The following is a 27481-nucleotide window of genomic DNA, read 5'->3' on the forward strand; positions in this document are numbered from 1 at the left end:
TGGTCTTGATTTAACTGATACTCTGTACAACTTGTTCTTGTAAGCTTTTAACTTAGTTTTCTAGTGACACTTAACCAACAGTGCAGTTCAAGAAGTTAAGAAAATATTTACCATTTAGGTGGTGGTGAAGTGACTGACTGTCCTCTCTTGTTTTGATGTGTGCTTTGTCCTATATTTGTATTTGTAAATTTAATCCCAGCCCCTGTACCAGCAGGAGGCCTTTTGCCTTCTGGTAGTCCGTCATTGTAAATAAGAATTTGTTCTTAACTGACTTGCCTAGTTAAATAAAAGTTACAAATAAATATTGTCCTGAGCTCACTTCGACACCCTTAACGGGCTCAAATTCAGTAACATCCACTGTTATTTCAGCTAGGTTTACACGAGTGTTTGCTCCCTCTACTGATCAAATCAAATCAAATGTATTTATATAGCCCTTCTTACATCAGCTGATATCTCAAAGTGCTGTTCCGAAACCCAGCCTAAAACCCCAAACAGCAAGCAATGCAGGTGTAGAAGCACGGTGGCTAGGAAAAACTCCCTAGAAAGGACAAAACCTAGAACAAAACCTAGAGAGGAACCAGGCTCTGAGGGGTGGCCAGTCCTCTTCTGGCTGTGCCGGGTGGAGATAACAGAACATGGCCAAGATGTTCAAATGTTCATAAATGACCATAAATGACCGGTCAAATAGTAATAATCACAGTGGTTGTCGAGGGTGCAGCAAGTCAGCACCTCAGGAGTAAATGTCAGTTGGCTTTTCATAGCCGATCATTAAGAGTATCTCTACCGCTCCTGCTGTCTCTAGAGAGTTGAAAACAGCAGGTCTGGGACAGGTAGCACGTCCGGTGAACAGGTCAGGGTTCCATAGCCGCAGGCAGAACAGTTGAAACTGGAGCAGCAGCACGGCCAGGTGAACTGGGGACGGCAAGGAGTCATCATGCCCGGTAGTCCTGAGGCATGGTCCTAGGGCTCAGGTCCTAGTTATTAGCGTGCCCCACCACTAACTAGCTAGCTATTTCACATTGGTTACACCTACATAAAGCTGTCCCAACAGCAGAGTCCAAACATATCAGTCCCAAAACCTTACCACTGCTACTCCTGGTTATCAGCCGAACCTTGTCTGGCAGCGAAACAGTTAATTCAGGCTCATTTACTGCCTTTAAAAACACATTGCTGATATGGCTGACTTGCTTAAACAAATGTGGTTTCTACTGACAATTGACATGTACAAACTATGGCAGAATCGGACAACGAGTGGATGAGAGGCAATCCGTAATTTCGATTAACACATTAATGAGCGAGTTAAGACGGCCGTACAGTAGTCAATATAACTATTTGTTCAGCACTTTTTGAAATGTACAGCGACAGAATTCAGAACTTGGACCGTTCTTACAGTGTTCTCCCTGTACACCAAGTCAGAACTGCAGGATAAGAAAGGGGGCATATAAGCAGACAATGAAAGCTCTTACAACATTCGATGATTACATTTCTCTAAAACAGGTTATAGGCTACATGTGCACCACCAAGTCAGAACAGTAGGCAAAATTAAGAGTGGAAAAGGGACCTAATTATTAGGGTGAGGCACATGGGCTACTAACAGCTTACTACACAACATACACTTAGTATTACTTTCTTAACTATAGTATACATATCTCCCTGGCATATTACATTCTGGACTTGCCATGTTTTTCTTGTGCTGCACGTGGGTAAATTTTGTCATCATAGTCTGGCATTCTCAGGATTTATGGTGTTTTCAAGACAACTGGGAACTCAGGGAAAAAAACATAGCTGAGAAAAGAGGCCTGAGTTCCCTACTTGCAATTTCGAGTTGGATGACCGTTCAAAACGTATATTCCCAGTCAACGCTAGTTTTTTTTCCAAGTTCCCAGTTTTCTTGAACTTACTGAAGTCAGATTTTCCAGTTCTGAGCTTCCAGTTGTTTTGAGGACGGCAGAAGTCGTGCTGGATTGACATCATGGCAAATGTTGAATGTTTATCCTTTTAAGCTGGGAAAAGAGACCCTTAAACCCAGAATTGGGACCACACATCCACTCCACTGAATAGCAGGCTAGTGATTGCATTGCAATGCTTGCAGTTAGCCATCTATTGTTGAATTTGTGATTTCTAACTTGTTGTGTAATGTTTATGTCCAATGGTCGATGAGCACTTCATATGACAAGATTTATTTTCCGCTGGCTGCCCCAGCAACACAGAAAGCACTGAGCTAAGCTGAAACACCTGCATTTTGTAGATGCCTTACTCAAGAAAGCAAAAAAAGAGACTAAGTTTGTATGCGGATTTATTTATGCAATTCTTTTTCTTCTTTTTTTACATTGTTTGCAAACTGATATGTGACACGTATTAATGTCAAAATATCATGCAAAACAGGAAACACTCCCGAATAAATATATATAGCTCTGCTCCACCTGCCCTGAATGATGGGTGCCACTGTATGTCCTTAGCATTATGTGACAAAAACAAAGGGACACAATAAGTACAATATCTTGGCTCTGAGGCCAGCCTGGATAATAGGCAAGAATCCTTGTTACGTGTGTCCCCAACATTCCTCAGTGCATAGTCTACCTCCATATGTATTTGTACCGTGTTGTACCAAAGAGTATCTATTATATTGACAAGATGATCGACAGACCGCTCTAACAATGGAAACACATATCTGCAGAGGCGAAAGGAAGGCGGGAGGAGGCGAGATCAGGTGGGAAATGTTTTGCCAATGAGAGGGCAGATACGCATGTGAACAACGGGTCACAACTCAGTACATTCGAAACCTAGGCGTTATGGAGTTTATATTCGATCAAATTAAGCCTCACGTATCAAACTAGAAATCCACTTTTAGTTTGACCAAATTCGACTATATCTCATTGCCCCCAATACAATAACTCCTCACTTGGTATGCTTAATGTTTATTTTCGAGCGGACAGATTTTAGGCGGAGTCAACCCTCTCGCTTCGCCTCTTTATCTCTGTTGGTACTTTAGATTCGACAGCGCGTGGCTTAGTGTCCCCGCCCTTCAGCAATCAGATTTTACAATCACGAGGGGAACATGGAGCACGGAGACTTCAATTTCCTGCTGGCTACGGATTCATACAAGGTGAGTGACATTATACACTGGGTTTACGCACTAGTTAGCGACAGTACCTAGGACTATGTTTCGTGGAAATTATGTCTTAAGTGTGTGGTGGTTCTAATTGATTGTAATATATTTGAAGGTATAATGCAAGAACAGCCAGCTAAGCCTAATCGTCTATGATAAACATACAATTTCTCGCTATTACGTTACAATAGCTTCAGTATTATATCTGAGTTCTATGGTCGCCTTCTATGGTCACCTGAAGTCTGAATAATATTATAGGAGCCCATCATATTGAAAGTTTAAAATAATGGTATCTCTTCATCAGAAATGAAAATGAAAGTAATTCCTATAGCTTTCTGTTTACAGTGAAACATGAACATTTCAAGCCGCAATAAGTCATTGAACCCAGCTCAGATCAACATTTTTATCTGTGTGTTTTAAAAATATATATTCTTTAGTGTTTTTCTTGCCATGTCTTTTAACATAGTGGAAGTAGTACGTTTAATTAATGTCATCCGTGGTGGAAAGGAAAGGTAAAGACACCTTAATAGAAAATGACTCAATAAAAGTGAAAGGCACCCAGTGAAATACTACTTGAGTAAAATTCTATAAGTATTTGGTTTTAAATATACTTAATTATCAAAAGTAAATGTTATTGCTAAAATATACTTAAGTATCAAAAGGAAAAGTATAAATAATGTCAAATTCCTTATATTAAGCAAACCAGACGGCACCATTTACATGTTTATTTATTTTTTACGGATAGCCAGGGGCAGGCACGTAGACATTATATACAAATGAATCATGTGTTTAGTGAGTCCGCCAGATCAGAGGCAGTAGGGACGACCAGGGATGTTCTCTTGATAAGTATGTGAATTAGACCATTTTCCTGTCCTGCTAAGCATTGAAAATGTATGGAGTAAAAAGTACATAATTTCCTTTAGGAATGTAGTGAAGTAAATGTAAAAGTTGTCAAAAATATAAATAGTAAAGTGAAGTACAGATACCCCCCAAAAAATACCTAAATAGTACTTTCAAGTATTTTTACTGAAGTATTTTACACAACTGTATGTCATACTGGGGCGGCAGGGTAACCTAGTAGCCTAGTTAGAGCGTTGGATTAGTGACTGGAAGGTTGCGAGTTCAAACCCCTGAGCTGACAAGGTACAAATCTGTCGTTCTGCCCCTGAACAGGCAGTTAACTCACTGTTCCCAGGCCGTCATTGAAAATAAGAATTTGTTCTTAACTGACTTGCCTAGTTAAATAAAGGTAAAATAAAAAATAAATAAATACTAAAAGTAAAAGGATCTGGCTGCAGATGCACCTTGTTACAGTGTACCCTTAACTGCCTCGTTCAGGGGCAGAACGACAGATTTTTACCTTGTCAGCTCGGGGGATTCAATCTTGCAACCTTACAGTTAACTAGTCCAACGCTCTAACCACCTGATTACATTGCACTCCACGAGGATTCTGCCTGTTACGCGAATGCATTAAGCCAAGGTACGTTGCTAGCTAGCATTAAACTTATCTTATAAAAAACAATCAATCAATCATAATCACTAGTTAACAACACATGGTTGATGATATTACTAGTTTATCTAGTGTGTCCTGCGTTGCATATAATCAATGTGGTGCGTATCGTTGCTCCAATGTGTCCCTAACCATAAACATCAATGCCTTTCTTGAAATCAATACACAGAAGTATATACTTTTAAACCTGCATATTTAGCTAAAAGAAATCCAGGTTAGCAGGCAATATTAACCAGGTGAAATTGTGTCACTTCTCTTGCGTTCACTGCACGCAGAGTCAGGGTATATGCGACAGTTTGGGCCGCCTAATTTGCCAGAATTTTACGTAATTATGACATAACATTGAAGGTTGTGCAATGTAATAGGAATATTTAGACTTATGGATGCCACCCGTTAGATAAGATACGGAACGGTTCTTGTTTTAGAGATGATAGTTTCCGGATTCTACCTTATTAATGACCTAAGGCTCGTATTTCTGTGTGTTATTATGTTATAACCAAGTCTATGATTTGATAGAGCAGTCTGACTGAGCGATGGTAGGCAGCAGCAGGCTCGTAAGCATTCATTCAAACAGCACTTTCCTGTGTTTGCCAGCAGCTGTTTATGACTTCAAGCCTATCAACTCCCGAGATTAGGCTGGTGTAACCCATGTGAAATGGCTAGCTAGTTAGCAGGGTGCACGCTAATAGCGTTTTAAACGTCACTCGCTCTGAGACTTAGAGTGGTTGTTCCCCTTGCTCTGCATGGGTAACGCTGCTTCGAGGGTGGCTGTTGTCGTTGTGTTCCTGGTTTGAGCCCAGGGAGGAGCGAGGAGAGGGATGGAAGCTATACTGTTACACTGGCAATACTAAAGTTCCTATAAGAACATCCAATAGTCAAAGGTATATGAAATACAAATGGTATAGAGAGAAATAGTCCTATAATTCCTATAATAACTACAACCTAAAACTTCTTACCTGGGAATATTGAAGACTCATGTTAAAAGGAACCAACAGCTTTCATATGTTCTCATGTTCTGAGCAAGGAACTGAAACGTTAGCTTTCTTACATAGCACATATTGCACTTTTACTTTCTTCTCCAACACTTTGTTTTTGCATTATTTAAACCAAATTGAACATGTTTCATTATTTATTTGAGGCTAAATTGATTTTATTGATGTATTATATTAATTTCAAATACGTGTTCATTCGGTATTGTTGTAATTGTCATTATTACAAATACAAATAAAAAATAATCTGATTAATCGGTATCAGCTTTTTTTTTGGTCCTCCAATAATCGGTATCGGCGTTGAAAAATCATAATCGGTCGACCTCTAATTGGTATGACCTGATGTTGGCTATAATTGTTACAGTTGATGAACCATATGCTCAGATAGATTATTCAATATCCGTTTAGACTTGTTGCCATTTGAGTACAAGGATTTAATCAGCCCTTGGATTTCAAGGCCTGATATGCTGACAGTACTGTTGAGTTGTTCTGCTTTAGAGCTGCCAGACGTTACAAACTGGGAGTGCCTTAATGAGAAGTTTATTTCCAAAACAATCACTTTAGATAGAAGTTGGCTTGGCAACAGACGTATAAATATAAACTACTCAAACTACAGTGACTCCTGAAAGAAGCTCTTATACTTTTTTTTGAAGAGATTAAAGGAGACGTGTCCAGACAGCAAATCAATTCCACATCCTCGTTGTGTAGTATTGAAGCCGCCGCAAAAAAAAAAAAAAAAACATGCAAAAAGGCTCCAAAAACAACCAACGTCATTGTAGAACAGGCAAAGCTCTCGGTATTGCGATGCAGACATTTTGTTTAGACACGAGCGATTACCTCTCCCCATTCTTCTTTTATATTTATGCCAAAATAAAGGAAACACTTGAGTAAATGAAGAATATAAAAGTATATTGAAAGTAATGGAGTGCTTTCACACAGGAAGCCCATTGAAGCTGTTCTGGCGGCTTGTGGTGGCCCAACGTTCTATTAAGACACTTTATGTAGTTGTTTCCGTTATTTTGGCAGTTACCTGTAGCAGCAGGCTACACTGTGAATGGAACAGCTGGATAGGGGGAAACGTGTTGGGCAAAAGGGAATATAACATTGCGGATATAGTTCGGAATTACACAATTCCATGTGTACAACATCTAAAGACCTTGCCGTTGTTAAAAGGGCGTATTTGGGTGTTTTGGAGCATGTTTTTCCACACTACACAACAAGGATGAGGAAGTGATTTGCTGTTTGGGGTAAGTTTCTTAAAAACATTTCAAATCACAAAAAAAGGTGTCTGGGCCTTTCTATAAGAAAACAAACAAAGAAAATGTATAAAAGGAAACTTCTTCTTTAAGAAGTTCACAGTTCACCTCATTTACAATAAATGCTGTTGCTTTTGGAGCTGCTGGTCAGAAACCATTCGTTTTGGAGAGAACACCTCTGACTACCTTGGCATTATGCTGCACATATTAAAAATTGCCAGCAGACAGTTTGATATTAATTATTTTCTCAGAGCAGGAAAATAATCCTGCAGCAACAGGAAATGTGAATTATTGTGTGGATTATAGTTAATGGACAATTTAGTAGGGGTTGATACATTTTTAATTAGGGCAAATCAAGTCTGAATTTTTCAAGTGGAAATTACAAGCCTTAAGAAGCCTTTTTATAAACATTGAATATACACTAGAAGTTTTCATTTCCAAATTTCCTGCAACAACTGGATGATCAAATTAAGATCCTACATCTGTTCTATCACATAGACTTCACCAACAAGAATGGTCATGTTGTCAATAGTTTTTAATTCCTGTCTTGCGTTTGTTTAATGCGTTTGTTTTGACAGCACTCAGTCAGGTCCCACAGAGCAGGAGCAGAGTAGGTCAGAGACCGGGTGTAAACTGTGTGACATTTAGAGTTTAAATTCGTCAGGGTGAAGAGAAGGATAGGACAGTTGGTGCCAGTGATATCAAAGGTCACGAGCACAGAGCATGCAGAGGAAGAGTGGGATGGGTTATTTAATAAAACAAACATCATAACATCATCTTTACCAGTTTATTTAACCAACAGTAAAGTTATTTTTCTGGAAACTGTAGATTTTTGATGACAAGACCCCAAACAATCTCAGTAGCAAATATGACTTATCCGCTTGCTGTTTATTATACACCTGTACAGATATCTGCATGTCTTCTTCTGACTGTACATTTCTACAGAATGTAAAGTAGATTGTAGGGACACTTGATGTTAAATGGATGTGAGACCATGAAGTTTCAGTATTGTCAAATTACCTTGGGAATACCGGACGATGTCGGTCTCGTTCTTTTGCAGAGTTTCCAAGGTAATGTACAGAACGGAGGTGTTGATCCCGCTTATACCACAGTTACTAATGAAAACATTTTTGTATTTTTTATAAGCTAAATCATACTTTTCATCACTAGAGATGCGACCCAGTCGTTCTATTTAATTTAACCAGGCAAGTCAGTTAAGAACAAATTATTATTTATAATGACGGCCGACCCCGGCCAATTGTGTGCTATCCTATGGGACTCTATATCACAGCCGGATGTGATGCAGCCTAGATTCGAACCAGGGACTGCATTGATGCCTCTAGCACTGAGATGCAGTGTCTTAGACCGCTGTGCCACTCGGGAGCCCCGTTCTTCATCATTGGACCTGTGTTTACAATGTATCCTATTTCAATTTGTGTTGTTGTTGGTTTAGCTTTCTGTAACTTTGTAGCAAGTATGGTCTGCATGTGTAGGTGCATATTGCGTCATGATTGAAAGGTGTCCCGATATATTTTTCTGTAACTGTTCTGTTATCTGGTTTTAATGTCCATTCTAGAATACTTTTCTAGCCAATCAGAAATTAGTATTCAACAACGCTGTGGTATAATTAAGCAATAAGGCCCGAGGGGGTGTGGTATGTGGCCAAAATTCCACGGCTAAGGGCTAGTTCTTATGCACGACGCAACGTGGAGTGCCTGGATACAGCCCTTGGCCATGGTATATTGGCCATATACTACAAACCCCCAGAGGTGCCTTATTGTTATTATAAAACTGGTTACCAATGTAATTAGAGCAGTGTTTTGTCATATATTTGGTATACGGTCTGATATACCACGTCTGTCAGCCAATCAGCATTCAGGGCTCGAACCACCCGTTTATAATTGTCATTAACTGTATTTGTATAATCTAATTTCAGGTCACACATTACAAGCAGTACCCTCCCAACACCACCAAGGTTTACTCCTACTTCGAGTGTCGGGCAAAGAAAACTGAATCTACTAAGATTCAGAAAGTGAAATATGATAAAACTGTATTTTATGGACTTCAGTATATCCTTCATAAGTATCTGAAAGGTAAGACAAATGTCATTTTTATTATTATTATTATTTATATAATTTTTATTATTACTAAATTGACCATTTGGCTCGAAGGACCATGAAAAATAGCAGCACCTAGAACGCCACTAGAACGAAACTAGAACGCTATTAGAACGCCACTAGAACGCCATTAGAACGCCACTAGAACGCCATTAGAACGCCACTAGAACGCCATTAGAATGCCACTAGAACGCCATTAGAACATCATTAGATCGAAACTAGAATGCCACTAGAACGAAACTAGAACGCCACTAGAACGAAACTAGAACGCCACTAGAACGAAACTAGAACGGCATTAGATCATTAGAACGAAACTAGAACGCCATTAGAACGCCACTAGAACGCCACTAGAATGAAACTAGAACGCCATTAGATCATTAGAACGAAACTAGAACACCACTAGAACGCCACTAGAACGCCACTACAATGAAACTAGAACGCCATTAGAACATCATTAGAACGAAACTAGAACGCCACTAGAACGAAACTCGAATGCCACTAGAACGAAACTAGAACGCCATTAGAACATCATTAGAACGAAACTAGAACGTCACTAGAACGAAACTAGAATGCCACTAGAACGAAACTAGAACGCCATTAGAACGTCACTAGAACGCCACTACTACACACCTAGTACAACACTAATATACACCTAGTACAACACTAGTACACACCTAGTACAACACCTAGTACATCACTTTTACAATTTATACTGTCTTATTATTAACTTAACATTTTTTTGGGTCCCAGCTTCCACTCACAATTCCACGTTTTCCCATCTTTCCCACATCCTTCATGTGTCGACCTCCCATATCTGTCATCTCTCACCTTCCCAGGGAAAGTGGTGACTCCACAGAAGATCACAGAAGCAAAGGAAGTTTACCGTGAACACTTTCAGGATGATGTGTTCAACGAAAAGGGCTGGGAGTACATACTGGAGGTATAAGGGCAGCAGAGGGTGTTTTGTGTGTGTATTGCATGTTGAAGGAGCTACATGTAATATTTTTTGTTAATGTTAAAGGAGCTACATGTAATATTTTTGTTCATGTTAAAGGAGCTACATGTAATATTTTTGTTAATGTTAAAGGAGCTACATGTAATATTTTTGTTAATGTTAAAGGAGCTACATGTAATATTTTTGTTAATGTTAAAGGAGCTACATGTAATATTTTTGTTAATGTTAAAGGAGCTACATGTAATATTTTTGTTAATGTTAAAGGAGCTACATGTAATATTTTTGTTAATGTTAAAGGAGCTACATGTAATATTTTTGTTCATGTTAAAGGAGCTACATGTAATATTTTTGTTAATGTTAAAGGAGCTACATGTAATATTTTTGTTAATGTTAAAGGAGCTACATGTAATATTTTTGTTAATGTTAAAGGAGCTACATGTAATATTTTTGTTCATGTTAAAGGAGCTACATGTAATATTTTTTGTTAATGTTAAAGGAGCTACATGTAATATTTTTGTTAATGTTAAAGGAGCTACATGTAATATTTTTTTGTTAATGTTAAAGGAGCTACATGTAATATTTTTTATTAATGTTAAAGGAGCTACATGTAATATTTTTGTTCATGTTAAAGGAGCTACATGTAATATTTTTGTTCATGTTAAAGGAGCTACATGTAATATTTTTGTTCATGTTAAAGGAGCTACATGTAATATTTTTGTTCATGTTAAAGGAGCTACATGTAATATTTTTGTTAATGTTAAAGGAGCTACATGTAATATTTTTGTTAATGTTAAAGGAGCTACATGTAATATTTTTGTTCATGTTAAAGGAGCTACATGTAATATTTTTGTTCATGTTAAAGGAGCTACATGTAATATTTTTGTTCATGTTAAAGGAGCTACATGTAATATTTTTGTTAATGTTAAAGGAGCTACATGTAATATTTTTGTTAATGTTAAAGGAGCTACATGTAATATTTTTGTTAATGTTAAAGGCGCTACATGTAATATTTTTGTTCATGTTAAAGGAGCTACATGTAATATTTTTGTTAATGTTAAAGGAGCTACATGTAATATTTTTGTTAATGTTAAAGGAGCTACATGTAATATTTTTGTTAATGTTAAAGGAGCTACATGTAATATTTTTTTTAATAGTTTAGATTTCCAGTTTTTTTTTTAAGGACTCTCTGCTTATAAATGTTCGTACTCTATCATAACCATAACCAACCACCAAAACCATCTTATTATTCTGTGGTCTAATCATGCTACAGTACGGATCCCTGAGTTTTTGTGTTTCAGAAGTATGACGGCCACCTGCCCATTGAAATCAAGGCTGTTCCTGAGGGTAGTGTGATCCCCAGAGGTAATGTCCTCTTCACCGTGGAGAGCACTGACCCAGAATGCTACTGGCTCACCAACTGGGTAGAGGTTAGTTAGAAATGTTTGATTGTTTATTTCACTTTTGTTTATTATCTATTTCACTTGCTTTGGCAATGTTAACATGTGTTTCCCATGCCCGTTAAAGCCCCTTAAATTGAATTTTATATGGCTTCTTAGCCTGGTCTCAGATCCATCTTTGCTGTCTTGCCAACTCCTCATGCGACAGTGACCATAGGAGTTGGCAAGAGGGCGCAAACAGATCTGGGATCAGGCCTCTAGTCGGTGCCTAACCCCCTTTTTCACTATGACATTACCATAGCATCGTTGAGTCATGCTTCAACCCTGTTATTATATCTGCCACATGTCCTTAGGAGACAAACGTCATTTGAACAGATGCTTTGCGCATTGTTGTCTATTTATATCTTGCTCATGGTAGAAAGTGTCAGGGCAGAGGCTCCTTAATAACAACAACAATAAGATGCATGGTTTCTAAAAGAGCCTAGGGCCAAACTTCAAACCTAAGCACGCATTTAAAGTATCCACCAATTAAAATAGACGATTCACTTGCATGTAACTTCACCAAGTGACAGTGATTACATCCTGGCACAACATCTGCTTCAGCCTATCAAAGATATTGGATTTTCAATCCACCAACCAATGGCATTTCTTAAAATATTTTTTACCTACAAATTCAAGGTTTACCATTGGGTCTGTAACAAAATGTTGTGTGGCAATATTGCACTGATGCATCATTTACTAGGCTACTTGAAGCAGGAAGCACCAGTGACCAGATCAATAAAAATAGTGGTCAGAGAAAGCAGATGCTAATCTACAGGACTGTTTTGCTAGCACAGACTGGAATATGTTCCGGGATTCCTCTGATGGCATTGAGGAGTACACCACATCAGTCATAGGCTTCATCAATAAGTGCATCGATGACGTCATCCCCACAGTGACCGCACGTACATACTCCAACCAGAAGCCATGGATAACAGGCATCATCCGCACTGAGCTAAAGGCTAGAGTTTATAAGAAATCCCACTATGCCCTCCGACGAACCATCAAACAGGCAAAGCGTTAATAATAGGGCTAAGATTGACTCCTACTACACTGGCTCTGATGCTCGTCGGATGTGGCAGGGCTTGCAAACCATTACAGACTACAAAGGGAAGCACAGCCGAGAGGTGCCCAGTGACACGAGCCTACCAGACAAGCAAAACTACTTCTATGCTCGCTTCAAGGCAAATGACACTGAAACATGCATGAGAGCACCAGCTGTTCCGGAAGCCGATGTAAGACCTTTAAACAGGTCAACATTCACAAGGCCTACCGACCTCCATTTCCAATCCCCCATATATTTTTGGGGTAAATACACACACACACAACACACACACACACACACACGCTGGCCTTTTAGGCAGAGTTGCAAAGAAAAAGACATATCTCAGACTGGCCAATAAAAAGAAAAGATAAAGATGTGCAAAAGAACACAGACACTGGACAGAGGAACTCTTGCCTAGAAGGCCAGCATCCCAGAGTCACCTGGTGTTTTGCGGGTACGATTTAATAAAGCTGCTAGTTGAGGACTTGTGAGGCGTCTGTTCTGTGAAGGGAGTAGTACACAGCGTTGTACGAGATCTTCAGTTTCTTGGCAATTTTTCACACGGATTGGCCTTCATTTCTCAGAACAAGACTAGACTGCAGAGTTTCAGAAAAATTTCTTGTTTCTGGCCATTTTGAGCCGGTAATCGAACCCACAAATGCTGATGCTCCAGATACTCAACTCGTCTAAATTGCTTCTTTAATCAGCACAACAGTTTTCAGCTGTGCTAACATAATTGCAAAATGGTTTTCTAATGATCAATTAGCCTTTTAAAATGATACACTTGGATAAGCTAACACAACGTGCCATTGGAACACAGGAGTGATGGTTGCTGATAATGGGCCTCTGTACGCCTATGTAGATATTCCATTGAAAATCAGCCGTTTCCAGCTACAATAGTCATTGACAACATTAACAATGTCTACACTGTATTTCTGATGAATTTGATGTTATTTTAATGGCCAAAAATTTGCTTTTTTTTCAAAAACAAGGACATTTCTATGTGACCCCAAACTTTTCAACATAGTGTACTTTAAAATAAAAAACACACATTATTATTCCCTCCAGACCCCACCACCCCTCCAGACCCTACCACCCCTCCAGACCCTACCACCCCTCCAGACCCCACCACCCCTCCAGACCCCACCACCCCTCCAGACCCCACCACCCCTCCAGACCCCACCACCCCTCCAGACCCCACCACCCCTCCAGACCCCACCCCTCCAGACCCCACCACCCCTCCAGACCCCACCACCCCTCCAGACCCCACCACCCCTCCAGACCCCACCACCCCTCCAGACCCCTCCACCCCTCCAGACCCCACCACCCCTCCAGACCCCACCACCCCTCCAGACCCCACCACCCCTCCAGACCCCTCCACCCCTCCAGACCCCACCACCCCTCCAGACCCCACCACCCCTCCAGACCCCACCACCCCTCCAGACCCCACCACCCCTCCAGACCCCTCCACCCCTCCAGACCCCACCACCCCTCCAGACCCCACCACCCCTCCAGACCCCACCACCCCTCCAGACCCCACCACCCCTCCAGACCCCACCACCCCTCCAGACCCCACCACCCCTCCAGACCCCACCACCCCTCCAGGCCCCACCACCCCTTCAGACAGATTTCGAGCCTACCTTGTATCAAGCTTTTTTGTTGGGGGGGGGGGACTGTTTAATGCTGGTCCTTGATGCTCGATTGAAAACGCATGTGAGAAAGTGGATTATTATAATAATGCAGGCAATAGCAGTGCGTTCGTGTGCAAGGATGTAATTCAGTTCCTTTTTTCATTTTCAAGCTGTTGGCTGTAGGCTACGTCCCTTTCCAACACACACATTTCTACATTTCAGGGGGGGGGGCTCATCTGAGATTCAAACCCTTGCCACAATCTGTGACAATTACATGGTCTATGAACTTCACAAAGGGAACAATTTGACCAGTCAGTCAAATACACGTGATTAGCCTCGTTGCTTTGATGATCAGAACGTGCTGTTGGACTGAGGTATGTTAAGGACACTTCCATGAACGAGTGTTGGAACACGTCCAACTAATTTTATGATTTGAATTGCCTGCAGAAGTTGTGTCAGGATGTAATCACTGCCAGCCGGTGAGATTAGCAAAGGCCTACCGTGCCATTTTATCTGATGGGACCAGCTAAAATGTCAATTTATGTCACATGCAAATAAATCAACTATTTTAATTAGCTGATATGCATTTTGTGCGTGTGAACTTGTTTAATTTTAAATTCTTGCTTATATCCGCAAGTATGGTCCACCTGTAAGTGCTTGATTTGTATTTATCTATGCTCATTGTATAGTAGGTAGCGCTGATTCATGTCCATGATGTACTAAAGAGACTACTTTCCCCAACATCTTTAACGCTTTCCTCTCTTCCTCTCTCAGACCCTACTGGTACAGATCTGGTAGCCCATCACAGAAGCCACTAACCTCCTCTCTTCTTCTCCTTCTCTACCAGACCCTTTACACCGCTAACCTCCTCTCTTCTCCTTCTCTACCAGACCCTTTACACCACTAACCTCCTCTCTTCCTCTCTCAGACCATACTGGTACAGATCTGGTAGCCCATCACAGAAGCCACTAACCTCCTCTCTTCTTCTCCTTCTCTACCAGACCCTTTACACCACTAACCTCCTCTCTTCTCCTTCTCTACCAGACCCTTTACACCGCTAACCTCCTCTCTTCTCCTTCTCTACCAGACCGTTTACACCGCTAACCTCCTCTCTTCTCCTTCTCTACCAGACCCTTTACACCACTAACCTCCTCTCTTCTCCTTCTCTACCAGACCCTTTACACCGCTAACCTCCTCTCTTCTCCTTCTCTACCAGACCCTTTACACCGCTAACCTCCTCTCTTCTCCTTCTCTACCAGACCCTTTACACCACTAACCTCCTCTCTTCTCCTTCTCTACCAGACCCTTTACACCACTAACCTCCTCTCTTCTCCTTCTCTACCAGACCCTTTACACCGCTAACCTCCTCTCTTCTCCTTCTCTATCAGACCCTTTACACCGCTAACCTCCTCTCTTCTCCTTCTCTACCAGACCCTTTACACCGCTAACCTCCTCTCTTCTCCTTCTCTACCAGACCCTTTACACCGCTAACCTCCTCTTCTTCTCCTTCTCTATCAGACCCTTTACACCGCTAACCTCCTCTCTTCTCCTTCTCTACCAGACCCTTTACACCGCTAACCTCCTCTTCTTCTCCTTCTCTATCAGACCCTTTACACCGCTAACCTCCTCTCTTCTTCTTCCTAACAGACAATCCTGGTGCAGATCTGGTACCCCATCACAGTAGCTACTAACTCCAGAGAGCAGAAGAAGATCCTAGCCAGGTATCTACTGGAGACATCAGGGAACCAGGACAAACTGGAGTATAAGCTGCATGACTTTGGATACAGGGGAGTCTCATCTCAAGAGGTACTTACTGTAATGGACAAAAAAAATTTGTTGTTGTTTTTTTTACCTTTATTTAACCAGGCAAGTCGGTTAAGAACAAATTCTTATTTTCAATGACGGCCTAGGAACAGTGGGTTAACTGCCTGTTCAGGGGCAGAACGACAGATTTGTACCTTGTCAGCTCGGGGGTTTGAACTTGCAACCTTCCGGTTATGAGTCCAACGCTCTAACCACTAGGCTACCCTGCCGCCCCAATTATGACGATGGTGTTGGATTCATCATACTGTGCATACGACACACATACATGTTGCTTAGTGCAACAGGTCAATCTGGGGTCAAACAAAGGCCCCTTCCCAAACCTTTCCATGTATTTGATCTATTCATCAAGCTCTTGACCAGGTACGTCAGGTGGGATAATTCAGGGCTAAAACAAAAATTGTAAAATTTCTCGGGGTCCCAGAGTAAAAGTTTGAGAAACACTACTCTATGCCAAGGTTTCCCAAACTTAGACCTGGGCTTTGATTATTTGAATCAGCTGTGTAGTGTTTGGATAACAAAAAAACAAAACAAAAAGTTCAAAAAGTCCCCGGGACCCAGTTTAGGAAACCTTCCTCTTCCCAACAACTCTTTGGGTGTGTTCATAAATACCCTCTCGCTATCTACATCCATTTCAGAGCGCAGAATTGTATTTTATTTAAAATATAACCTTTATTTAACGAGGCAAGTCAGTTAAGAACAAATTCTTATTTACAATGACGGCCTACTGGGGAACAGTGGGTTAATTGCCTTGTTCAAGGGCAGAACGACAGATTTTTTACAACAGCTTGTCAGCTCGGGGATTCGATCCAGCAACCTTTCGGTTACTGGCCCAACGCTCTAACCACAAGGCTACCTGCCACCCCAAAATAACAGATTAATTTTTGAATGCGCAACACCCATTGAATATGACCGGTGTTATATGTCAAAAATGTTATTAAATTGTTGCCAGCAGCACAGTTACAGTCACCAACGCACGAAACAACATGAAAACAGCCTAACCAGCTCTGCTAGGGAGAGTAAAATGGTCAGAGTGAGGTGTTCTCTCATTTGTGTCTGGAAGTAGCTAGAAAGCTAGCCAACGTTAGCCAGTTAGCTTGGGTGCTTGACTGCCGTTGTGAGGTCAGAACGCTCGGATCAGCCCTACTCCTCGACCAGAGCGTCAAGTGTGCGCTCTGAACGCTCCGTTGAGCAAAAAGCTCTGAATTTACTAATAGACAATCTGACAACACTCTGGGTTTACGAACGCCCAGAGCGCACTCTAAGCACACTCTGCCACTCCATAGTGAATTTACAAACACTCCCTTTGTAATCAAAAAACCTGTTCAGTTTCTCGTCGTCTATACATACACCACTAGTACACCGCCATACTATTTAGTTGTTCCCGTCACGTGATGGTTTCTGTCTGGTTTCAGACTGCTGGCATCGGAGCATCTGCCCACCTGGTGAACTTTAAAGGCACAGACACGGTGGCTGGTATCTGTGTCATTAAGAAGTACTACGGCACCAAAGACCCAGTGCCCGGCTTCTCTGTGCCAGCCGCAGAGCACAGGTAACACAGACGCACAGGTAGACACAGACACACAGGTAACACAGACGCACAGGTAGACACAGACACACAGGTAACACAGACGCACAGGTAGACACAGACACACAGGTAACACAGACGCACAGGTAGACACAGACACACAGGTAACACAGACGCACAGGTAGACACAGACACACAGGTAGACACAGACGCACAGGTAACACAGACACACAGGTAGACACAGACGCACAGGTAACACAGACACACAGGTAACACAGACGCACAGGTAGACACAGACACACAGGTAACACAGACACACAGGTAGACACAGACACACAGGTAACACAGACGCACAGGTAACACAGACACACAGGTAGACACAGACGCACAGGTAGACACAGACACACAGGTAACACAGACACACAGGTAACACAGACACACAGGTAGACACAGACGCACAGGTAACACAGACACACAGGTAGACACAGACACACAGGTAACACAGACGCACAGGTAACACAGACACACAGGTAACACAGACGCACAGGTAACACAGACACACAGGTAGACACAGACACACAGGTAGACACAGACACACAGGTAGACACAGATACACAGGTAGACACAGACACACAGGTAGACACAGACACACAGGTAACACAGACACACAGGTAGACACAGACCCACAGGTAGACACAGACACACAGGTAGACACAGACACACAGGTAGACACAGACACAAAGGTAACACAGACGCACAGGTAGACACAGACGCACAGGTAGACACAGACGCACAGGTAGACACAGACGCACAGGTAGACACAGACGCACAGGTAGACACAGACGCACAGGTAGACACAGACACAAAGGTAACACAGACGCACAGGTAGACACAGACGCACAGGTAGACACAGACACACAGGTAGACACAGACACACAGGTAGACACAGACACACAGGTAACACAGACACACAGGTAGACACAGACACACAGGTAGACACAGACACACAGGTAGACACAGACACACAGGTAGACACAGACACACAGGTAGACACAGACACACAGACACACAGGTAGATACAGATACACAGGTAGACACAGACACACAGGTAGACACAGACACACAGGTAGACACAGGTAACACAGACACACAGGTAACACAGACACACAGGTAGACACAGACACACAGGTAACACAGACGCACAGGTAGACCCAGACACACCGACACACAGGTATATACAGATACACAGGTAGACACAGACACACAGGTAGACACAGACACACAGGTAACACAGACACACAGGTAGACACAGACACACAGGTAGACACAGACACACAGGTAACACAGACACACAGATAGACACAGACACACAGGTAGACACAGACACACAGGTAGACACAGCGGGTAGAGCACATTTAGCACACATTAGAGCTAAAGCAAGAAATCACACAGTAAAAAAATTGACTGATTTTGTATGTACATGGCCGTCAACAAGTCAGTTTAACTTTTAAATTCAATCCAGAGAACACGTCTACTCTCACTATCATTTTCAAAGCACGATATCTAGCTCCCTCTTCTGGGTTTTGTATTGTACTACTGTTCCTCTGTGTTTATCTCAAACCCATTTAAGTCATGCTTTGGTTTTTGTGATTTCTTGCTCTACCAAATACAATGTATTGCTTACCTACGAATAAATATATTATTACCAGCACCATCACCGCCTGGGGTAAGGACCACGAGAGAGATGCCTTTGAGCACATTGTGAGGCAGTTCCCCAACGTGCCCGTGTCCATCGTCAGCGACAGCTATGATATCTACAACGCCTGTGAGAAGATATGGGGAGAGGACCTCAGGGGCCTCATCGAGTCCCGCAGCGCTGACGCACCCTTGGTCATCAGGCCAGACTCAGGAGACCCATTAGATACTGTCCTCAAGGTAAAGAAGGATAGATAGATCATCACCTAGCGTTAGTAGTTTTACAACAGTCCATCGGTAGTGGAAACACACGGATGAACCTCCAGCCATGGTTCTGTTTAGTGCATTTTTTGGCCTCGTTTTTCCCCCCCTGGTTCTAATGGAGAAAGGGGATGAGTCTCACTGGCAGTATCACTGACACTGTGTAGGACCAGTATGATGATTTAGTCTTATGACTACCGCTCATTATAAATACATTCAAATCTTTAACGAGCGAGTAGGACTGTGAACATGTCTACCACCATCTTGCCGATTCCAAGGTGTTGGAGATTTTAGGGAGGAAGTTCGGCACCACAGAGAACAGCAAAGGATACAAGGTGCTACCCCCTTACATCCGAGTCATCCAGGGCGATGGTGTGGACATCAACACTCTGCAGGAGGTAGGTTCACTGTACTCACCCGCCTACCTGAGCCTCCGACCTTCTTAACTTCTTACCCAGTGGTGTCCAATCTTACCTGTTGTTCCAAGGTTTTATTGTAAACAGTCTCATTGTAATCAGTCAGCCACACACTTGATTCAACTAATCAAAGTCTTGACTGGAGAGACTAGGATTAGTTGAATCCGTTGTGTGACTTACTTGATGGAAGCTTTGAACCACTCCAGGTTTTTCCGGCTAAGATTGGAATGGATTCCATCCACTGCTTTTGAATGAACAGCATTAGTAAGGCTTGGTTCAGTAAAATGACCTTGGAACTCACCCCTCGGGTCGTTTTCAGATCGTGGCGGGGATGAAGAAACACAGGTGGAGTATAGAGAACGTTGGCTTTGGGTCGGGCGGTGCCCTACTCCAAAAACTGACCCGGGACCTGCTCAGCTGCTGCTTCAAGTGTAGCTTTGTGGTGACCAACGGACTGGGGGTGAGTCAGTGAACATCCAGTCATTTTCATGAGAGGACATTGTTGTGAATTCATGTCTCTTTCTCAATTCATCTGTTCTCAATTCCTTGTTTCCTCTCTCCTTGCTTCCTTCCAAAAAAGCATTGGAGGAGAGGATCCAGGGTCCCTCCCCTCGGTCCTTCTCATCCAATACTTTTTCGAGGAGGCTAGGAGAGAGTAGGAGAGGAGGAGAGGAAAGATGAATTGGGAAAGAGCCCAAGTCTTTGTTAATACTTTATATAAAGCTGCTCTAATCCCTGTGTAATAACACTGTAATTCATTTTTTATTTTATATTTTATTTCACCTTTATTTAACCAGGTAGGCTAGTTGAGAACAAGTTCTCATTTACAACTGCGACCTGGCCAAGATAAAGCATAGCAGTGTGAACAGACAACACAGAGTTACACATGGAGTAAACAATTAACAAGTCAATAACACAGTAGGAAAAAAAAGAGAGTCTATATACATTGTGTGCAAAAGGCATGAGGAGGTAGGCAAATAATTATTACTATTGTAGTGGGCAATATCTTATATGTAAGCATGTTATATATACATCACATGGCGATCTGTAATAAACACTAAACAATTAGACTACCAATATGAACGATCTGACTCCATAAGATAAATAGCAACATGCAAGAACACTAGCCTTAAATCAGGTATTATACGATTTAGCTGACTAAGGTCAATGAATGGTCATAAGAATGAAATTCTATATACAAGTGTATTTAATAAAATATCATTCACTGTTATCATTCACGTTGTAAAATTAAGTTAAGTTACAAAGCATTAACAAGCATGACAAGGCATTATTCTAAACATGGTCAGAGTGGGAGAGAGAGACAGACAGACAGACAGTCGGACAGACAGACAGACAGACAGACAGACAGACAGACAGACAGACAGACAGACAGACAGACAGACAGACAGACAGACAGACAGATCAGATATCATACCTACATGATGTAATCACAACAGATCGGATGGCTCAGATGACCGTGTCAGCAGTAACGTAGCAGGCATAAAAGAAACCTACAGCAAACTTAATACTGTGGAATTTGTAAACTTTTAAAACCATGACTAGATAGAAGAAAAATCTGAAAGGTAGATCTCGGCATTTTGACTCTGGACTCAGGAAGTGATCTGAACTCAGGAAGTGATCTGGACTCAGGAAGTGATCTGGACTCAGGAAGTGATCTGGACTCAGGAAGTGATCTGGACTCAGGAAGTGATCTGAACTCAGGAAGTGATCTGAACTCAGGAAGTGATCTGGACTCAGGAAGTGATCTGAACTCAGGAAGTGATCTGGACTCAGGAAGTGATCTGAACTCAGGAAGTGATCTGGACTCAGGAAGTGATCTGGACTCAGGAAGTGATCTGGACTCAGGAAGTGATCTGGACTCAGGAAGTGATCTGGACTCAGGAAGTGATCTGGACTCAGGAAGTGATCTGAACTCAGGAAGTGATCTGGACTCAGGAAGTGATCTGAACTCAGGAAGTGATCTGGACTCAGGAAGTGATCTGGACTCAGGAAGTGATCTGGACTCAGGAAGTGATCTGGACTCAGGAAGTGATCTGAACTCAGGAAGTGATCTGGACTCAGGAAGTGATCTGGACTCAGGAAGTGATCTGGACTCAGGAAGTGATCTGGTGACCATTGTTGTATTTATGTTCTTTTGATTACAGCTGAATGTGTTCAAGGACCCTGTTGCTGACCCTAACAAAAGATCAAAGAAAGGTCGCCTGTCGCTCCACAGAACAACAACAGGAGACTTTGTGACACTGGAAGAAGGCAAGGGGAGCCTGGAGGAAAACGGTCCAGTAAGTCATTAGTCTTTTTATTACTCTCTGAGGCTTGAACAGAAATAAATATTGGGACTAACATGGAGTTGTTTTAAAAGTCATATTGGGGCAGCAATAGTGGTTAGAGCGTTGGGCCAGTAACAGAATCTATTGTTCTGCCCTCTGAACAAGGCCGTTTTACCCACTGTTCCCTAGTAGGCTGTCATTGTAAATACGAATTTGTTCTTAATTAATTGATTCGCCTGGTTTAATTATGATTATATTTTTTAAAGGACAAGTTCTCCCGCTCTTCTTTCCCCAGGATCTCCTTCACACCGTTTTCAGAAACGGAGTGATACTGAAGACGTATACATTTGATGAGGTCAGAGACAACGCTAAGATCAGGGACTGTGATCTGGAAGAGTCTGTAGACTGAGGCCTGTACATGTTCCAACACACTACGCAGAAAGGACTGGCTCCCTTCTACCTCCCTGTACAGCACTGACCACCAAGGATGAGAATAAACAACACTCAACATTGCCCTGAGAGAGAGAGACTTAGCACAACGATAAAAATATATAAACTAAGAAAGTATGTATTTTCGACATGTAGAATCATGTACATGTATGATTGAGAAATTATATAAAAATAACATTTTATTGAGATGAATTAAACTTGAATCTTTTGATTTTATTATGTATATTTTTATTTTTCTGAAATCCCATTTCATATCGTCTCTGTCTCTGGTTTGAAGTCGGGGAAGGCAGGCTTCTGTGTCCAGGATATTCTCACATTCTCAAAAATAATTTGTAAGAACTAAACAACCGTTCATTGAAGATGGACAAAATGATCCAGAAAAAACATCAGGCAGATTCATTTCAAATGTTATGGATAAACAACAAAATGACTTTTCCATCTAGATTTAAATGAGCCAGTTTAAAAGGGGATAGTGTGTGTCATCAAATGTAACAGGCCACATGGTCTTCAAAGTAACTAACGGTCTGTGAGGACTGCAGCTCACTCTTTTCAGGTATAAAGTTACGTTACTTGAACATACTAGCAGCAGTGTAGCCAACTTAGCGACTTTGTCAAAAAAAGCGACCAGCGACAAATCTAGCAACTTTTTCTGGTGTTATTGGAGACTGACGTGAAAGCACGCATCGTTCTTGCGCTTCTCAACGAGCAGCTGGTGCTGCCGTGGGCCCCATCCCAAAGCACTCAAGGGCGGCCCAGTCCTCGCACAGCAGTCCCTCCCAGCTGCAGTCAGAGGAGATGTTCACCCCTCCGCGTCCAGACTGCAAATGAATCGCGCATGTGGGAAGCCGCTGCTGGCTGATCCCGCCCTGGCTTACATTTAAAAATAATAATAATAATAATTTAAACCTGAACTAGGGCCAGACTAGTTACCATCATCTTCTCACATTGCCATTGACAGATTTTTCTATTGTCTCTTTTTGGTCCATTTAGATTGTTAATGTAGATTGTATACAAAAAAGAAGTTATGGTTAAAAATGTTCATATTTTACTGTGACTTGTTGTAGGCTCCTAAATGGACTATAAGGTTAAAAACCTAACCAAATTAAGAAAGAAAGAAAGAAATAAAACTAAGTAACTCTGCCGGTCCCAAGCCCGGATAAAGGAGGAGGGTTGGAATTGTAACATTAAAAAAAAACAAGAATCGACAGAAGAAATGTAATTTGTAGTTCTAAACATATTTAGGGTGTGTTTTGTTTTTTTTACTCACTTTTTTGTCTCTCCCACGACGTTATTCCTCTCTCCTACAGAGTCCATCACAATTACATGCACATGGCCAATTATGCAAATTAGGCGATGACGTCATCCAGCGACTTTTAGGACAGCCCAAAAATAAATAAAAAGACAGAGGAGGTCTGTGGTAGCGTCTTTGTTTCGGTCTAGCAGCAGGAAGGGTAATGATGCCCGAACCTCGAGTAGATTTTGCACTTGTTAATTTATTTTACAAGGCAAGTCAGTTAAGAACAAATTCTTATTTTCAATGACGGCCTAACAGTGGGTTAACTGCATGTTCAGGTGCAGAACGACAGATTTTATACCTTGTCAGCTCGGGGATTTGTACTTGCAACCTTTCGGTTACTAGTCCAATGCTCTAACCACTAACCGATTGTCTTCGGTTCGTTAAATATTTTATTTGTTATTATCGATCATATTGACTGGATAGCAAACAGAGTTTTTTACGTTTTGTCATTGAATTTAATTTTTAACCACGGCTTTTGGGAGCTGTAGTGGTTGACGTTACTGCGGAAGAAATATTGTGTCCATTTCTTGCGGGGAGAAAACAAGAGAAACTTTGATCGAAGGTTATATACTTAAAGGGATAAAGTTATGTTCTAGTAATGTCCCTGACAGAGGGTAGCTAGTAACCTGTCTGTATGTGTAACAGTATAACCTTAGACCGTCCCCTCGCCCATACCCGGGCGCGAACCAGGGACCCTCTGCACACATCAACAACAGTCACCCTCGAAGCATCGTCACCCATCGCTCCACAACGTCACCGATTGAAACGCTATTTGGTGCGCACCACCGCTATCTAAGCTAGCGTTTCACATCCGTTACATATGTTCTAGTAATGTCCCTGACAGAGGGTAGCAAATAGCCTATCTGTGTGTTATATTAATATCCCTGACAGAGGGTAGCTCGTAGCCTCACCATAGTTTGTGCTTGTCTTGCCAATTTGCACAATAAAGAGGAGCTGGAAAGACGGCATAAACAGATCTGGGACCAAGCTCATCAGGTTAATGGGTTTAGACCAAAATCCTTTGGTAAAAGCTTAGTCTCAACCTGCTGTAGGCTTGTTTGAACAATACTGTTAATGTCCTCTAATGTATTTGTATACATTTGTTTTAGTTTTGCAGTAATGATTGTGCATTTGAATAGCCCTTTGAGGACTTCTATTCTATCGTCACCTGTCCTGCCCCCCCCCCCCCCCCTCCCCAAGGTGCTACTGGTGTAATCGTACTATACCAGATACTCACCTGATTGGGGGCCTTTGCCTTCTCAGCTGAGTTCATTGTGAGCATCACCATCATGGCCTTCATGTACCGTATGGGGACTGTACTGTATGGGGACTGTACTGTACTGTATGGGGACTGTACTGTACTGTATGGGGACTGTACTGTATGGGGACTGTACTGTACTGTATGGGGACTGTACCATATGGGGACTGTACTGTACTGTATGGGGACTGTACTGTACTGTATGGGGACTGTACTGTACTGTATGGGGACTGTACCATATGGGGACTGTACTGTACCGTATGGGGACTGTACTGTACTGTATGGGGACTGTACTGTACTGTATGGGGACTGTACTGTACCGTATGGGGACTGTACCGTATGGGGACTGTACTGTACCGTATGGGAACTGTACCATATGGGGACTGTACCATATGGGGACTGTACTGTACCGTATGGGGACTGTACTGTATGGGGACTGTACTGTACCGTATGGGGACTGTACTGTACCGTATGGGGACTGTACCGTATGGGGACTGTACTGTATGGGGACTACTGTACCGTATGGGGACTGTACTGTACCGTATGGGGACTGTACTGTACTGTATGGGGACTGTACTGTACCGTATGGGGACTGTGCCGTATGGGGACTGTACTGTACTGTATGGGGACTGTACTGTATGGGGACTGTACTGTACCGTATGGGGACTGTACTGTACTGTATGGGGACTGTACTGTACTGTATGGGGACTGTACTGTATGGGGACTGTACTGTATGGGGACTGTACTGTATGGGGACTGTACTGTACCGTATGGGGACTGTACTGTACTGTATGGGGACTGTACCGTATGGGGACTGTACTGTATGGGGACTGTACTGTACCGTATGGGGACTGTACCGTATGGGGACTGTACTGTACAGTATGGGGACTGTACTGTACAGTATGGGGACTGTACTGTACTGTATGGGGACTGTACTGTATGGGGACTGTACTGTATGGGGACTGTACTGTACCGTATGGGGACTGTACTGTATGGGGACTGGACTGTACTGTATGGGGACTGGACTGTACTGTATGGGGACTGGACTGTACTGTATGGGGACTGCTGGTCTATGTGAGTTACATGAACACACCACTCTGGGACGAAACAGTGAATAATACCATCACCTTAATACATTTACATTGTGGTCATTTAGCAGACACTTATCCAGAGAGACTTATAGTCAGTGCATTTTACTGAGGTAGGTGAGTCAACCACACTAGACAGTACTAGTCATTGTGTGCATATAGTTGTCACACTGGTAATACATATTGGAATCAGGCTCTCGCATGGTCAGCTGATGGTTAAGCTTCTGAGTATTTATTCATTAAGACACATAAACAGCAGACCAGGGCTGGCTCCAGGCCACTAGAGGGACCCTGACTCTTACATGTTGTCGTCCCCCAGCCTCTCCTTGTGTGTGTGTGTGTCTCCTTCCTTCCATTCTGGCAGAACATTGTGGTGATCGTACTCTTTGCCATCCTGTGGTTGGAGTGCGTCGTCATGGGCCATGGGTCTACAGAGTGTACCCTGGCACAGTGACGAGGACAGGGAATGGTCTCAACATGTCTGTGGTGAGATAATGTCTTTTCTCAGTCCATGTTTTTTTTCTCTCTCTCTATTTCCCCACTGATGTAAAAAATAAACTGATCGAGTGAAAACCAGCCTAATCATGAGCTTCCACATGTCAATCTTTTCCGGGTCAGTGCAGAAGGAGGCCGAGCCAAGGAGAGGACAGATTTCTAAGAAATTGAGAAAAAGCCTAACAGTCCTCTCTCTCTCTCTCAGATCTGTGGTTCCCTGAACGTGGTTCTGTGGGTGGGCAACACCTGGGTCCCCGATAAAGAGACCCCATGGCACGACATGGACAGACTGCCCTGCACCAGAGCCTAGGGATAGAGCACAGGCAGGTGCCAGACCTTATATGAACCCCCCTTCGCCATCCACTGATGCCCTCATCAGCAACAGTGCCCGCAGAGGAGAGGTGGTATGGTGCCCTTGTAGGGACAAACTTTTTTTTTTTTACTTCCTCTGAGTTGCTCTTGTCACATTAACTTTTTGTTTTGTGTCTGTAAACAGTTATTATTCTATTACTGTATCTGTTTCCTTCAACCGTTAGCTTATAAATCACAATGTTGCTTTCTGTCCGTCCACTGACATGTAATATGCTTTGGTCACTTGGAATCTTTGGTCACTTAGAATCTTTGATCACTTGGAATCTTTGGTCACTTGGAATCTTTGGTCACTTGGAATCTTTGGTCACTTGGAATCTTTGGTCACTTGGAATCTTTGGTCACTTGGAATCTTTGGTCACTTGAAATCTTCTTTCATGTACAATACTGAATGTATTAGATATTATTATTGTGTTTGTATCTCTCTCAGGACAATCCCAGACAATGAATTGCCTTGATGAAGTCTG

At 42.3% G+C, this 27481-nt stretch overlaps 1 protein-coding gene and 1 long non-coding RNA gene across 2 annotated transcripts; both read left to right on the forward strand.

Annotated features, from left to right (window-relative positions):
- The first annotated feature begins 3000 nt into the window (after positions 1–3000).
- On the forward strand, positions 3001–22723 carry LOC135508958 (nicotinamide phosphoribosyltransferase-like). The gene is made up of 11 exons (XM_064929196.1): positions 3001–3106; positions 8801–8957; positions 9818–9921; positions 11235–11363; positions 15696–15854; positions 17285–17421; positions 19107–19332; positions 19632–19751; positions 20089–20229; positions 21935–22069; positions 22353–22723. Exons 1-11 carry the CDS (start codon positions 3059–3061, stop codon positions 22464–22466), a joined length of 1470 nt encoding a protein of 489 aa, XP_064785268.1. The 5' UTR covers positions 3001–3058; the 3' UTR covers positions 22467–22723.
- Positions 22724–25914: 3191 nt separating this feature from the next.
- Positions 25915–27481, forward strand: LOC135508629 (uncharacterized). Its single transcript, XR_010450825.1, has 2 exons — positions 25915–26636; positions 26851–27481. It is a non-coding gene; the product is annotated as an uncharacterized LOC135508629 (long non-coding RNA).

The sequence above is a fragment of the Oncorhynchus masou genome, chromosome 22, assembly GCF_036934945.1.
Source record: "Oncorhynchus masou masou isolate Uvic2021 chromosome 22, UVic_Omas_1.1, whole genome shotgun sequence".
Lineage (NCBI taxonomy): Eukaryota > Metazoa > Chordata > Actinopteri > Salmoniformes > Salmonidae > Oncorhynchus > Oncorhynchus masou.

Excerpts from the sequence above, each read along its gene's own strand:
- LOC135508958 (XM_064929196.1), top strand. The coding sequence starts at position 3,059 with ATGGAGCACGGAGACTTCAATTTCCTGCTGGCTACGGATTCATACAAG. Across the intron at positions 11,364-15,695 it reads GGCTCACCAACTGGGTAGAG|ACAATCCTGGTGCAGATCTG; the intron begins GTTAGTTAGAAA and ends TCTTCCTAACAG. Across the intron at positions 19,333-19,631 it reads CATTAGATACTGTCCTCAAG|GTGTTGGAGATTTTAGGGAG; the intron begins GTAAAGAAGGAT and ends GCCGATTCCAAG.